At 39.3% G+C, this 14,049-nt stretch overlaps 1 protein-coding gene across 1 annotated transcript; it reads left to right on the plus strand.

The window, feature by feature from the left end:
* On the plus strand, positions 1-735 carry LOC106356957 (calcium-binding protein CML38). Its single transcript, XM_013796663.3, has one exon. It carries the CDS (start codon positions 83-85, stop codon positions 620-622), a length of 540 nt encoding a protein of 179 aa, XP_013652117.1. The 5' UTR covers positions 1-82; the 3' UTR covers positions 623-735.
* The last annotated feature ends 13,314 nt before the right edge of the window (positions 736-14,049 follow it).

The raw sequence follows: 14,049 nt of genomic DNA on the forward strand, positions 1-14,049 counted from the left end.
ATATAGCGTCCTTTTTCTCCCTCATTTCGCATTCAATTTCCAATTTAAACAGACAAAAATATATAAAATATTCTAATCTATTATGGAGAATATTGCTCAACCTCAATCATCTTTCATGAAACTTTGCCGGAAACTCTCACCGAAGAGGAAAGACTCAGCCGCAGATAGACAACATATCAAGAATGTTGATCATGACAAGAACAGAGGCATAGAGGCTGTCTTTGCTTACATGGACGCAAACAAAGACGGTAGAATCTCTCCAGACGAGCTTCAAAAGAGTTTCATGACACTAGGAGAGCAACTATCTGACGAAGAAGCCGAAGCTGCGGTTAGATTGTCTGATACAGACGGAGATGGGATGTTAGATTTTGAGGAGTTTGCTCAGTTAATCAAAGGAGATGATAAATGTTCAGAGGAAGAGAAGAAGATGGAGCTTAAGGAAGCTTTCAAAATGTATATAGCAGAAGGTGAAGAGTGTATTACTCCTAGAAGCTTGAAGATGATGCTAAAGAAGCTAGGTGAATCAAGAACGACTGATGATTGTAGAGTTATGATTCGTGCTTTTGATCTCAATGATGATGGTGTCTTAAGCTTCGATGAGTTTGCTCTTATGATGCGCTAAGAGTTGTCTTCTTTATTCTTCTTGTAGCTTATACTGTTTTTTATCATTATGTTTGATTGGTGTATATAATTAATACCTTGGTAGGCAATAAACATCATTTGTTATTTGACTAATGTTAAACTTGGTTATATTATTCAAAAATGAGAGGAAATTTAGCAGGAACATCTCGAGTGACCATGTCATGTTCTTTGGTAAAGCACACATTCCAAGGCAGAAGCTGAGCATGTGGCAATCAATAATAGGACAACTAGATTCAAGATGAGTTTTAATCGGATCTCACATAACGGTAACAATGGAGGAATCTAATAATAAGATCCCATTTCTATTTAATTTCTATCATATTCCTACTAAATAATGGTTTTACTAGTCCATTTCAAAACGAATCTATCTTTTGTGTCTAGACCGCGCGATAACACACTTTTTCCCCTTTAACACCTCTTCTATTAGAGAGGCGGAAGCAAGATAAAGAGAACACACGAGATACCAATGATTCGTGTCTAATCGAGTTTGATCTAAAGGAGGAATCTCAACGTTTAGATCGGTAGATAGTTGGGAATACATTTCCCCGTACTTAGAAAGCTCGTTATAGGTTGAGAATACTCTTCCCGTACTATGAAAACTCGTTTAAACTACAAAATCTTGATATCCAAAATTAAAGTTATCTTTACAAAACGCTAAAACAACATATTTTATACTATACGAAAGAGATAACAATTTATTCTCCTGATCCTAAACTATAAAGATTTGTATTTCTTTAAAATTAAAGGAAGTAAATGTAACAATTAATTTTAAACCAGCGTAAAGCCTGTTAAGCTTCCTTGTTGTAATTCGTAAAAGTCCATAACCACACGATGCGCTGCATCAGTCTCTTCGCTCATGTTTTGAAGTTAGTAGAGGCTGTAGAGCGGTTTTCATCTAAACACTACAAGAAAACAGCGGTATTCTGACGGACATTCCGACGGAAAATGAAATCCTCGGAATATCCCGAGGAATTTCCGAGGAAACACAAAATTTGATTTCCTTGGAATATACTGACGGAATTCCGAGGAAATACTAATCCGTCGGAATATTCTTATGGAATACCGAGGAAAAACGTATTCCTCGAAAAAAACCGATGAATTCCGAGGATATATTATAGCCGTTAGAGAGCCGTTGGGAGATTTTAAAAATTCCGAGGAAATTCCGACGAACTAGCCGTTTCCGTCGGAATTCCGTCGGAATTTCCTCGGTCTGTCGGCAGGATTTCAACTATAAATACAAGCACCCCTTTTCCTCTTCATTCACTCCATATCTTCATCCTCCCTCTTACTCTCTTTACACACGAATTTGATTCATAAAAAACATGTCTTCTTCAAATTATTTTCGTTCTTGGATCGATCGACCTCATTTGGATCCGAACACGAGATTGCTTACGGAAGAATACCAACGAGGTATAACCGAATTCATGGGGTTAGTTCACCGACAACCGGAAGCAAAAACAGGTACGTTAAGATGTCCTTGCTCTAATTGTAAAAATAGAAAGGTTATTAAAGAGTGGGATGTTTGGACTCATCTATATTTGAGTGGGTTTACACGAAGTTACAAAATTTGGTATCATCATGGGGAAACTGATTATGAACATGGTAGTACTAGCGAACCTCAGCCAGCGGTTAGATTAGAAGAACCAATTAGAACGGATGTAGATTATGGTGTAGGTACTGAGCAGATGGTAAATGATCATTTTAGAGGGGAAGATTTACCCAATGCACAAGCTAGGAGATTTTATGATATGTTGGATGCTGGAAAGCAACCATTGTACGAAGGTTGCAGAGATGGTCATTCAGCTTTATCATCTGCTACAAGATTGATGGGCATTAAAACAGATTATAATTTGGCTGAAGACTGTGTGGATGCGATTGCTGATTTTGTAAAAGGTATTCTACCCGAGGATAATGTAGCTCCTGGTTCATACTACGAGGTTCAGAAACTCGTAGCTGGTCTTGGTTTATCGTATCAGGTAATAGATGTATGTAGCGACAACTGCATGATTTATTGGAGGGCGGATGAACAGCGGGTTACATGCAAATTTTGTGGAAAGCCTCGTTATAAAGATACGAGTGGAAGAGTTCCAGTGCCATATAAAAGGATGTGGTATTTGCCTTTGACGGAAAGGTTGCAGAGGTTGTATCTGTCTGAATGCACAGCGCAACCAATGAGATAGCATGCGGAGCACTCAACAGATGGTGAGATAAGACATCCTTCAGATGCAAAAGCGTGGAAGCATTTCCAATCAAAGTATCCCGACTTTGCGTATGAGAGAAGAAATGTCTACCTTGGATTATGTACTGATGGTTTCAGTCCGTTTGGCAAGAGTGGAAAACAGTATTCTCTATGGCCCGTCATTCTTACACCATACAACCTACCCCCAACCTTGTGCTTGCGACGAGAGTTTTTGTTTCTCTCGATTCTCGTTCCCGGACCAGAGCATCCTAAGAGATCACTTGATGTGTTTCTTCAGCCACTAATATATGAGTTGCAACAACTATGGGCTCAAGGTGCTGAAACATACGATGTTTCATGTAAAGAAAACTTTCAAATGCGGGCAGTACTAATGTGGACAATAAGTGATTTTCCAGCATATGGTATGTTGTCTGGATGGACAACGCATGAAAGGCTATCATGTCCATATTGTCAAGATAACGCTGATGCTTTTCAACTAAAACACGGAAGGAAAACGTGTTGGTTTGACTGTCACAGGAGATTCCTACCACCTGATCATCCATATCGTAGGAGTAGGAATTTGTTTACGAAGAACAAGAGGGTGTTTGACAGTCCACCTCCGGAAATTTGTGGGAAAGATTTGAAGATACAACTAAGAGATTTTGGTGCAGAAAGGACGCCAGACGTCGGTGGACATGAGCGTTTTCCGGTAGATGCTGTTGGAGAACTACATAACTGGCACAAAAAAGTATTTTCTGGGATCTGCCATACTGGGAGGATCATCTGCTAAGGCATAATTTAGATGTCATGCATATTGAGAAGAACTTTTTTGACAATCTCATGAACACGATCCTTAATGTTCAAGGTAAAACAAAGGATAATTTGAAGTCAAGACTGGATTTAGTCGATATATGTGCTCGTTCAGAACTTCATGTTGATGAGAATGGTAGGGCTCATTTTCCCATATACCGACTTGATGCAGAGGGAAAAGATGCGTTCTTTGATTGGATTTCAAACGATGTGGAATTTCCAGACGGTTACGCATCAAATTTGCGTAACTGTATCGACAGAAAGAAGGAAAGTTTACTGGCTTGAAAAGCCACGATTGCCATGTAATGATGCAGCGCCTCATTCCGTTCGCCTTCAAGGAACTATTACCACGAAATGTTCATGAAGCAATTGCAGGGATAAGTGGTTTCTTCTGCGATTTATGCATGAGATCAGTGACTCTTGAAGGTATTGAAAATTTGAAGACTAACATAGCCGTGATTCATTGCAACCTTGAGAAGATATTTCCTCCCTCATTTTTTAATGTTATGGAGCATCTTGTTATTCACCTGGCAAGAGAATTGGAACTTGGTGGTCCTGTGCAGTATAGATGGATGTATCTGTATGAGCGGTATATGTTCCATTTGAAGAAGATGGTGAAAAATTTAAGTAGGGTGGAAGGTTCTATAGTCGCACAGATGATCAATCAAGAAACTTCAAACTTTGCCGAGTACTACTTTCCAACAGAAGTTCAGACCAAAAATAGAAGACCTGCTCGGCATGATGATAGAGGCGAACGGGCAACATATAATGTTACGGTTTCAGACATTTTCACAGACGTTGGACGACTTAGCGGAAAACCAAAGGACCGTCGACTTACTGAGCAGGAGCGCAGTCATTTGCAAACATATTTGCTCACCAACTGCGAAGATGTTCTTCAATATGAGAGGTAAATAATTTAGCTTACAAATTTTTATTTTAACAAGTTGAAATTTAAATCTTAATTAATTACATTATTGTCATCATATACAGGATTTTCATGGCAGAAAAGCGGTTCGAGTATAGATACGCCACAGAGGACGAACTAGAAGAAATGAAGCAGAGAGAATTTACTGGATGGATGTTTACTTATGTGAGTGCTTTAAACAAATTAAAATATATTTTATCACATATTTATACTAATTCACATTTATTGATATAACATATATATATGTGCTATTAATAGGTGTCTGCTGGTTTGGCCAGAGGTGAAACATCTGACGATTGGATACGTGAGATGGTCGTTGGACCAAACTTTGTTGTGAAGTTATATCCGAGATTTTGTACTCGAAGATATGCATTCACAACTCAGAAGAGGAGACGTTCGAGTACGACTTATGATGCTGGCGTTTGTTCTGCATCAGGAGATGATGTATACTACGGACACATACATGATATTTTGGAAATCAAGTATTTGGGCATGGTTGGATTGCGATGTATTGTTTTCTATTGTGATTGGCACGACAACACTCCAGATCGAGGTGTGAGAACAGATGCATTTGGTGTTACATCAGTAAATTCGAGGCGAAAGCTGCAATATTATGATCCTTTCATTCTTGCTTCTCAGGCCGATCAGGTAATTAAATGTTAATTATTCAGAATGATTCATCATCATGTGTATTAATTTATAATTTTACTAATAATTTTCTAAATGTTATAGGTTTGTTATATCAAGTACCCCCGGGTAAGGAACAGAGATGATCCATGGGTTACTGTTACAAGACTCAACCCGAGAGGCCGAGTTCAGGGAAGCTCTGAGCTGGAAGACCCACTACAACCAAGCACATCCGGCAACTTAAGTGCAGCAGAAGATTTAGCTGGAGTTGGCCTTGTAGTCGATTTAATGTAGTCGATTTAACCGACTTCGGAGAGGAAACCGTCGTTCACGTAGAGGATGAACCAGTGATTGGAGAGTTTCACCAAGATCCAGATTCAGATTCATCTGGTGATGACGACTCGGAAACAGACTACCATTGATTTTTTTTTTTTTTTAAAGAAATACCGAGGAAATTCTGAGGAAAACTTGATATACTCGATCGATCGATCACATTTTTTTTTTTAAAGATATACCGAGGAATTTGTTTTTCCTCAGAATTTCCTCGGAATATTCCGAGGCTTTTCCGAGGAAACAAGATTTTTAAATCGAAAACAACGTTTTTCGGTTTTAATAACACTTATATAACCCTTATTAAGTGTCTTAGACTTATTATGTAGTCAAAAATTTGTTTCTTACCCTATAATAAACACTTTTCCGATTGTATGAACGAAATCCCCACAACATAAGAGAAACACTTATACACTTTAATGAACGGTAAAGAGAATACTTACAATTCGTTTTGAAATTTTGTTATTTCATGGTTTATGCTCATCTATACAAAGAATCATCAATGGTATGCATTACAATTGTATAAGAAATGAAATACAGGAAAAAAAATTGATGTTTTGAAACTCCAAACACTAGTTCCTCGGTATTTCCTTGGAATATTCCGACGGAATTCCGAGGAAGATAAGGGTTTCCTCGGAATTCCCTAGGAATATTCCGAGGAAATTCCGAGGAAATAGGGGTTTTAAATCGAAAACAACGTTTTGCGGTTTGAATAACACTTATATAACCCTTATTAAGTGTCTTAGACTTATTATGTAGTCAAAAATTTGTTTCTTACCCTATAATAAACACTTTTCCGATTGTATGAACGAAATCCCCACAACATAAGAGAAACACTTATACACTTTAATGAACGGTAAAGGGAATACTTACAATTTGTTTTGAAATTTTGTTATTTCATGGTTTATGCTCATCTATACAAAGAATCATCAATGGAATGCATTACACTTGTATAAGAAATGAAATACGGCAAAAAAAAATTGATGTTTTGAAACCCCAAACACTAGTTTCTCGGTATTTCCTCGGAATATTCCGACGGAATTACGACGGAATTCCGACGAATATTTTACTATCCGTCGGAATTTCCTCGGAATATTTTCATTTAACCGGGAAAATATTTCGCAAAAATTGAAATTAAAATTCCGACGGAATTCCGACGGATAGTATCCGTCGGACCCTAGGTTTTATAACCACGAGCCGCTTCTTCTTCCCCATTTCTCTTTTCTTTCTCTGCGCGACTCCCCCGGCGATTTCCCACTGAAATCCGACGATATCTCCGGCGATCTCCCCCTTCTCTTACACAAATCATGTAAGGACCCTATCTCACTCTCTTAGGTTCTATTTGTTAGGTATTTGTGTAGTTTTGATAGATTTTTGTTAGGGTGATTGGTTAGGGTTGTGATTTGGTTGTATAATAGGTTTAGAATTGTGATTTGGTTGAATAATTTGTTTTGTTGAATTGATTTAGAATTTTTTAATAATTTTTTTTATTTTTTTTGTATTTAGAAAATCAATTTTTCAATATAAAATCGATTTTTGTATTTTACAAAACAATTTTTGTATATAAATTCAATTTTTTGGATTTTACAAAATGTTTTTTGTATATAAATTCAATTTTTTGGATTTTACAAAACATTTTTAATATCTACAAAACTTCTTTTGTGATTAAAAACTATTATTTTGGATTTTAAAAAATATATATATATATATATTATTAAAACTATTTTTTGTAATTATTAAACTATTTTTTATTTATTAAAACTATTTTTTTGTTTATTAGAACTATTTTTAAATATTTATTAAACATTTTTAATATCTATAAAACTTTTTTTATGATTAAAAAATATTATTTAGGATTTTTTTTTTTTTAAAAAAAAAATATATATATATATATATATTATATAAATTTCTATATTTATTAAACATTTTTAATATTATTAAAACTATTTTTTGTTATTATTAAACTATTTTTTACATATTAAAACTATTTTTGTTTATTCGAACTATTTTTATATATTTATTAAACATTTTTAATATCTATAAATCTTTTTTTGTGATTAAAAACTATTATTTGGGATTTTTTTTTTAAAAACAAATTAATATATATGTGTTATATAAATTTATATATTTATTAAACATTTTAATATTATTAAAACTTTTTTTTGTAATTATTAAACTATTTTTTATTTATTAAAACTATTTTTTGTTTATTAGAACTATTTTTATATATTTATTAAACATTTTTAATATCTATAAATCTTTTTTTGTGATTAAAAACTATTATTTGAGATTTTTTTTTTTTTACAAATTAATTTATATATTTCTATATTTATTAAATATATTTTTTTTAATTTACAGGTCTCATGATGATCAGACCCGGCCTCGACAGCGTCGTGGTCGTGGTGGTACGGGGAGTCAGTCTCGGGATTCCAGCCATTTTCAGGATTTCCCTTCGCCCCACAGCTCTTACCATACATCTCCCTCTGCTGCAGCCGCTCCTGCTCCTCTCGCTCCCGCTGCTGCATCCGCTCCTGCTCCTCCGGGTCCTCTGGGAGTGATGAGTGTTGCGGAGTTGGTTCAACAGCCCGGTCGTGACCATCTTCCCTATCTCACTCTGTATCCACATGGACGGGGTCAAACATGGCAATTAAACATATTTTTTTTTCTTTAAATTTGGATTCATTATTAACAGCTTGTTCTTTTTATTAGGTTCAACCGATCCGGGAACGGGATCAGCGCGTGGATCAACCGTATGATGTACTCGGCCCTCGACAGGGGACATCCGACTTTCACTCACTTCCCTACCGACAAGCAGCATCTGTGGTTTCGTCAGTTTGCGGTAAGTATTCTAATTTTTTACTTATATTTTTAACCTTTAATATAAATTTTCGCTAATTGTGTTTTTTTTTTCAGCAAGAGTTCAACTGGAATTCCGATGAGACGCTCTTTATCTATCACCACTTCGTCCATAAAGTTATGGACAACTATGGGAAGCAGATCCACGAGTGGAAGAAGAAGTAGGAAATCAATAAGGTTCGATTTAATTTATTAAACAATTTTTTAATTTATTAAACTATTTTTTAATTTATTAAACTATTTTTTTTTTTTTTTTTATTAAAAGGTCCCAAAATCGATGAACGACACGGTCTGGAAGGAGTTGTGTGCGCATTGGTGATACACTAAATATGAATCTTTGCTACTGCCAAGTTAACAGTTGTGATTATAGTACTTTAGATTCAATCCAGAGGACTAGTCTACAATTTACTCTTATAAATTTCAATATCAAGCTAAGAAGAAAATGGTTTTCAATTCAATTGGTGACGAGGAAAACAAGTAAACTAGAGTTTGATTTAATTTAACAAGAAGTTAGCCTAGGGTATGTCATTGGGTGTTGAGCGAGAGCCAAACAATTATTCAAGCGCAATGCAGCGCTTTCTAGAACTCGGATCACTCAGCTGGAACACCCCACTGTCGTGGTGGTGATCTCTTTGCTGGTCGATCCCATCATCTAACTGTCGTTGAGATGAGAACGACTGCAAGCCTTAGAGATCAGGTCCGATCAGTTCACTTACTACCCTAATATCTACTTTCGCTGATTAGGGATACTAAGCTCATTCAATACATGTCAAGCTATCTCCTAAGCGGTTAGCTAGGCGATAAACTTAGGATCTAAAATCAAGTGATCAGATTAATGGAAGCCTTAAGAATAGTATGAATGAAGAATAATCAAGAATAGCTTATCTATGTTTAGCTCATATTTCAACACCCTAAAAACCCTAGGCGAGCTAGATCACTACTCAATCATGGTGCAAGCAATCAAAGACATAGATTCTGAATGAAACTGCATAATAATAAGAGTAGTAAACAAAGGGTTCAGATGGTCTTCTCTATGCGAGAATGGATTCTTCTCCCTTACAAGTTGCAGATCGAAAAAGCTAATAATTCTCTTGTAAAAACTAGCGTAAAAAATTAAAATAGGACAGGTGGCGTCTTTATATGGAGGCGCCAATAGGTAGAAAAGATATTAGGGCAACAGGGCCTTAATTCCCGAAAATAGAAGCTTCCTTATTTGTCGGGAACAACCTCGGGATCACTCTGTCTGTTTGTTCTGCTTGAGTGTTCTCCGCAAAATGCTCCAAAAGGACAGCTTCTCTTCAAGCACCCTCTCTTCATTCTTCTACCAACTCCAGACCTGTAAAAGATCAAAAAGGACTAGACTGACACGGATTAAGGACTCGAATCAATACGAAAACACCTATACAATGATGTGAAAAACACCATATATCAATTCCCCCAGACTTAGATCCTTGTTTGTCCTCGAACAAGGCAAGTATCAAGAACAGGGAGAAAAGTTTGAAAGTGTGGGAACTCGCTTATTCTCAGCAACCATACTCTTACCAAAAATCTCTGAACCATACAAGAAATAGATTAGGACCACACACACTTTCTGGGAACCCCTGATCGCTGTTCACAGATCGGCTCCTTGCTCTACATCTTGACCTGAAAAAGCGACACTTTCGAGACCAAACTCCATTTGTTCAATTAGAATTTTCGTGAGCTTCTTGTCATAGGCGCTACTCAGGGTGGACGGTCTAGGTATGGAACATGCTTTTTTAATGGTGGAGCTAAGAGTGTTTAGGGGTTACCGATTTCTTAGAGGATGCAGGATATCGCACAAAACGGCAAGAGAGAACGGATCCATTGATGACCACAGCCTCTACTCGTTTTTGTTCTCTCTCGAACGGCTGCTCTTTGTTCTGGAACAGTCACCAGATTGCTCTGTTCGCCCCCTTCTATGTTCTCTGAAAATTACCCTAAACTCTTTCTTGACTTTCCCAGTGGCTCGTGTTCTCTTGAATTCATCTCCTTCTCCATCATAAAATGCTAAAAATGAATGGTAAAATAATATTTTTTTTTTTGAATGCATAGCATGAAAATAGATGTTGCGGTGACGAAGAATGAGGTAACATGTGATGTTAAGGAGGCCACTGGTGGGTCTGATTCGCATCATTCTGCTCTGCTTGCATGATTGATTGGTCATGGAGCAGTTGCTCCCTTGATATGCTTGCATGATTGATTGGTCATGGAGCAGTTGCTCCCTTGATCTGCTTGTTCTCCCTTCTAATTGAATTTCTGCAGCAGTAACGAGTAAAAGCTGCGTCGATCCTTTCCTCTCAAACCTTTTTGCACATATCTGCACATATAACACTGAAAAACAATTGCCTGAAGTTGGAATGAAGGCTAAGGTACAAGGTGGAAACTAGGTAAAGATGAGCTAGCTACTCAGGAACAGCAAGATGGATATAAAGGATAAGAAGTCCTGAGTATAGGTCTCGTTTCCCTGATCTAGTGCCCATAACAAGAAGAATTAAAGTCCAGATTAGGTTCAGATATAGTGGAGTTGAGTCTACCCAGTGTAACCTGATCGGTGGAGAACTTCCGGAGTGTCAAATGAGATAAGTCAGGGTGTTCCAGGTCCATGTGTGGGTCTTTCATCACTGCTAAGGTCACTGAATAAGAAGGTTAAAGCACGAGGTGGTTAAGAAATCATCACAAAATAAGGTCCTGATTACCACAATAAGTTTGACTGGACTGACTCGATCCTAGGGACTGACTCAATAAAAACATGGAAATCGTACAGAGTTTCTCCCCCAGACTTACTTCACACCATTCCTGGCTGTGAAAATAAATCGGAGGAGGCTAAAACACACCAAACAGAAACAAATAGCAAGGAAATAAATAGTTTTGATGGATAAAACAAGGGAATCGGAATCGTCCGTTAGGACTCAGTCTGAATCACCACTGCTGGAGTGGCCGTTTGTTCTCCTGTTCCTCGGAAGTCTCTCTTCTCCAGTTGAAGTGCCCGCTGGTTCTTTGCCTGGGCGCCTTGTTCTCTGCGTCGTCTGCTCATCCTGACTTCCGATGCAGCCTCCAGTGAGTGCTCTGAGGATCCTCTTCATGAGGCTGTTGTTTTTCTTCTGAGAGTCACCATCCAACGCCTGTAGGCGTGATCATCAGTAACATCCGTGAGGTCCTCCAGGTCATAAGCACCATCAGCAGGTGGAGCCATATCCTCCACATCATCCCTGGCCGCATTCGCATCTGGAACTGGCGCACGTGGGTCGTCGCACAAGTGTTCTGCGTCGGGCAGGAACACTATGTTTTCCAAGGTTGTGAAGTCTGTTAACCCAGGAAGAGGGAGCTTGCAGTAGAGAGTGTTCCCGTCCTTGTCGGCGAACTTGTATGTGCTCTCGTCGCGCAGGATGTGGCATGTGATCAAGTAAGCGGTGTCGATGTGCTCAAGCTCAGGAACAACCGTGTAGGAATCTAGGTTGATGTTGAAGTGTTTGAACAAAGGTGTGAGAATACTGCCGCAGCGGTCTTTCTTGTCTTCTGTTCGGAGCAAGGAATCCTTGCGCTCAGTGAGCATCGAGATGAGAAGGAATCCAGGGTTAGTCTTCACAACCTGAATCGGTATGACTCTGTCTCTACAGATTTCATCCTCGAGCCCTGTGTATAGAACCTGCAGCTCGCCGTTTGTGACCTTGGAGGTGAGTTCCTTTGCGAAGAGGATGTTCGAGACGATCTTGGCAATGATACGCAGAGTGGGGTTTCGGATTTGTGATTGATAAGCCTTGCGAGAAGTGAACTTCCCTGTCGCAATGAGATCCCAAAAGGCGTTTGCTGGCGCGAACTTTTTCTCAACTGCAACCTCTCTTGGCGTGTCTGCGATCTCGAGTAGTTCGTTTAGATCGTGGAGAGAGATGGAGCAGAACTTGCCGACAGCCATGAAGGAGAAGGAGCAGTTCTCGTACGTTGGCGCGGTTGGGTTCTGGTAAGTGATCTGAGCTGTTGCGAGCACTTGCCTAAGCAAATCTGGATAGAGAACTTGGGCTTGGTAGCAGAGAGGAGCGAGGCCCATAACGTCGAGCGTGTCGAAGACGTCAGACTCGAGGCCGAGAACAGCTAAGGTCTCCTCGTGAGCAAATCGTGTGGGCAAGATTTCTGCTGCGAGAAGCCTGTTGTACCGCGCTGCGGATTCCTTGTCCCACCCCTCACAATTGTAGTCAAGGAGTAGTGGGTCATTGATGTTAATCGGTTGACCCTCAGCTTTGTTCGGCCATGGATAGGTGGATGGAACATTCGCGGAACGAGAAGGCGTGGCTGCTCCGCGAGAGGCTTTGAGTGCTTTCGGAATCCTTGTTTTTGGAGCCATCTGCAAAACGAAATCAATTTCCAAATTAGCACTGTAAGACCCGATCCCGGCCTACTAGGCCGCGGTCGATGCCTCACGTCGCTCAGTCCATACCCGGACCGAACCTCTAAAAATTTTTGCCCTTTATTTAAAACATCGCCCATAGGCGAGGGCTAACTCATATCTTAGCTCAAGACTACCATAGTCTTTCCCAGCTTAGATCAATACAACACATACACAGCGGAATAGTATCTACTTAACCATTGGACTAAATCCAATCTAACACTTGTCTGGTCAGATCTCCTCAGCTACTGGTCAGTAAACGCAACTGCCAGCTAGCTCCAAGGTCGATCCTGAACCTAGACCAAGTCATACAATCAGAGGTTCCGTTCCCCTAAGTCATTCTATCTAGATCTATGCAACATTGACAGATCATACCCTTGCCACATTCCCAGAGCTTGTTAGCTCATTGTCCCAGCTGACTTAGCTGTCTTAGCTAGCTCACCCAGCTAGTTGAGCTGAAGCACTTCACTTGAGGTTTGCTGCTCCGTTCCAGCTGATCGAGCTGCGAGGTAGCTTTGCCCAGCTCCCCGTCCACTCGTCCAACTCCCTTATACCTGCATAAACTCCTCCCTTGGGTACTTAGTCATTCAGCCAACCATCCCCACAGACATAAGTAACCCTTGCAAAGTCTTCAAACAGCTAAGGACATGCATCTGGCCCTTACCGGCTCATGCACTGTCCCACATCATTTTTGCCTTATCAACTTATGATACCAAGTCCAGCTCAAGGACTAACAATGCCCATCAGATCCTGAGTCAATCAACCAACCACCCCGCATGACTCAAAACTGATGAGTCTCCATACTTCCTAATCAGTCATGGAACCATGTCCCACTGAACCTGATTAGTGTTGCTCTTACCACCGGTGCATCCTTTGATCCATCAGATCAGACACCTTGATCCATCATCCAAGGATCAGGTCATCCATCCTTTCCCATGACCAGGTCACACACGGCCTGCCTTACCAACACCAAGGTTGATAACCAGCAATTCTTTATGATCAATATCATAAGTGACAATATGTTCCGGCACACAAACATATGATCAGATATCCTAACACAAGGATCTGACCCCAATATGCCCTCAGGTGCAATTTCGACCGCAAGCAAACCTGCTCCAAAAATCAATTAAAATTCATGACAATTCATGATAAATCATAACTAAGAGAATGGTCCAATCAGATTTCCCAGAACCGGCCTCCATCCCATAGATCTCGGCCAAGATCAGCCAAACCGGCCCAAGGGACCATCTCTAAATCAATCCCTAAAAACACATTAGG

This window comes from Brassica napus, chromosome C6 (genome assembly GCF_020379485.1).
Source record: "Brassica napus cultivar Da-Ae chromosome C6, Da-Ae, whole genome shotgun sequence".
NCBI classification, from domain to species: domain Eukaryota; kingdom Viridiplantae; phylum Streptophyta; class Magnoliopsida; order Brassicales; family Brassicaceae; genus Brassica; species Brassica napus.

Bases quoted from the DNA above. Each gene is read 5' to 3' on its own strand.
- LOC106356957 (XM_013796663.3), top strand. From the start codon at position 83: ATGGAGAATATTGCTCAACCTCAATCATCTTTCATGAAACTTTGCCGG.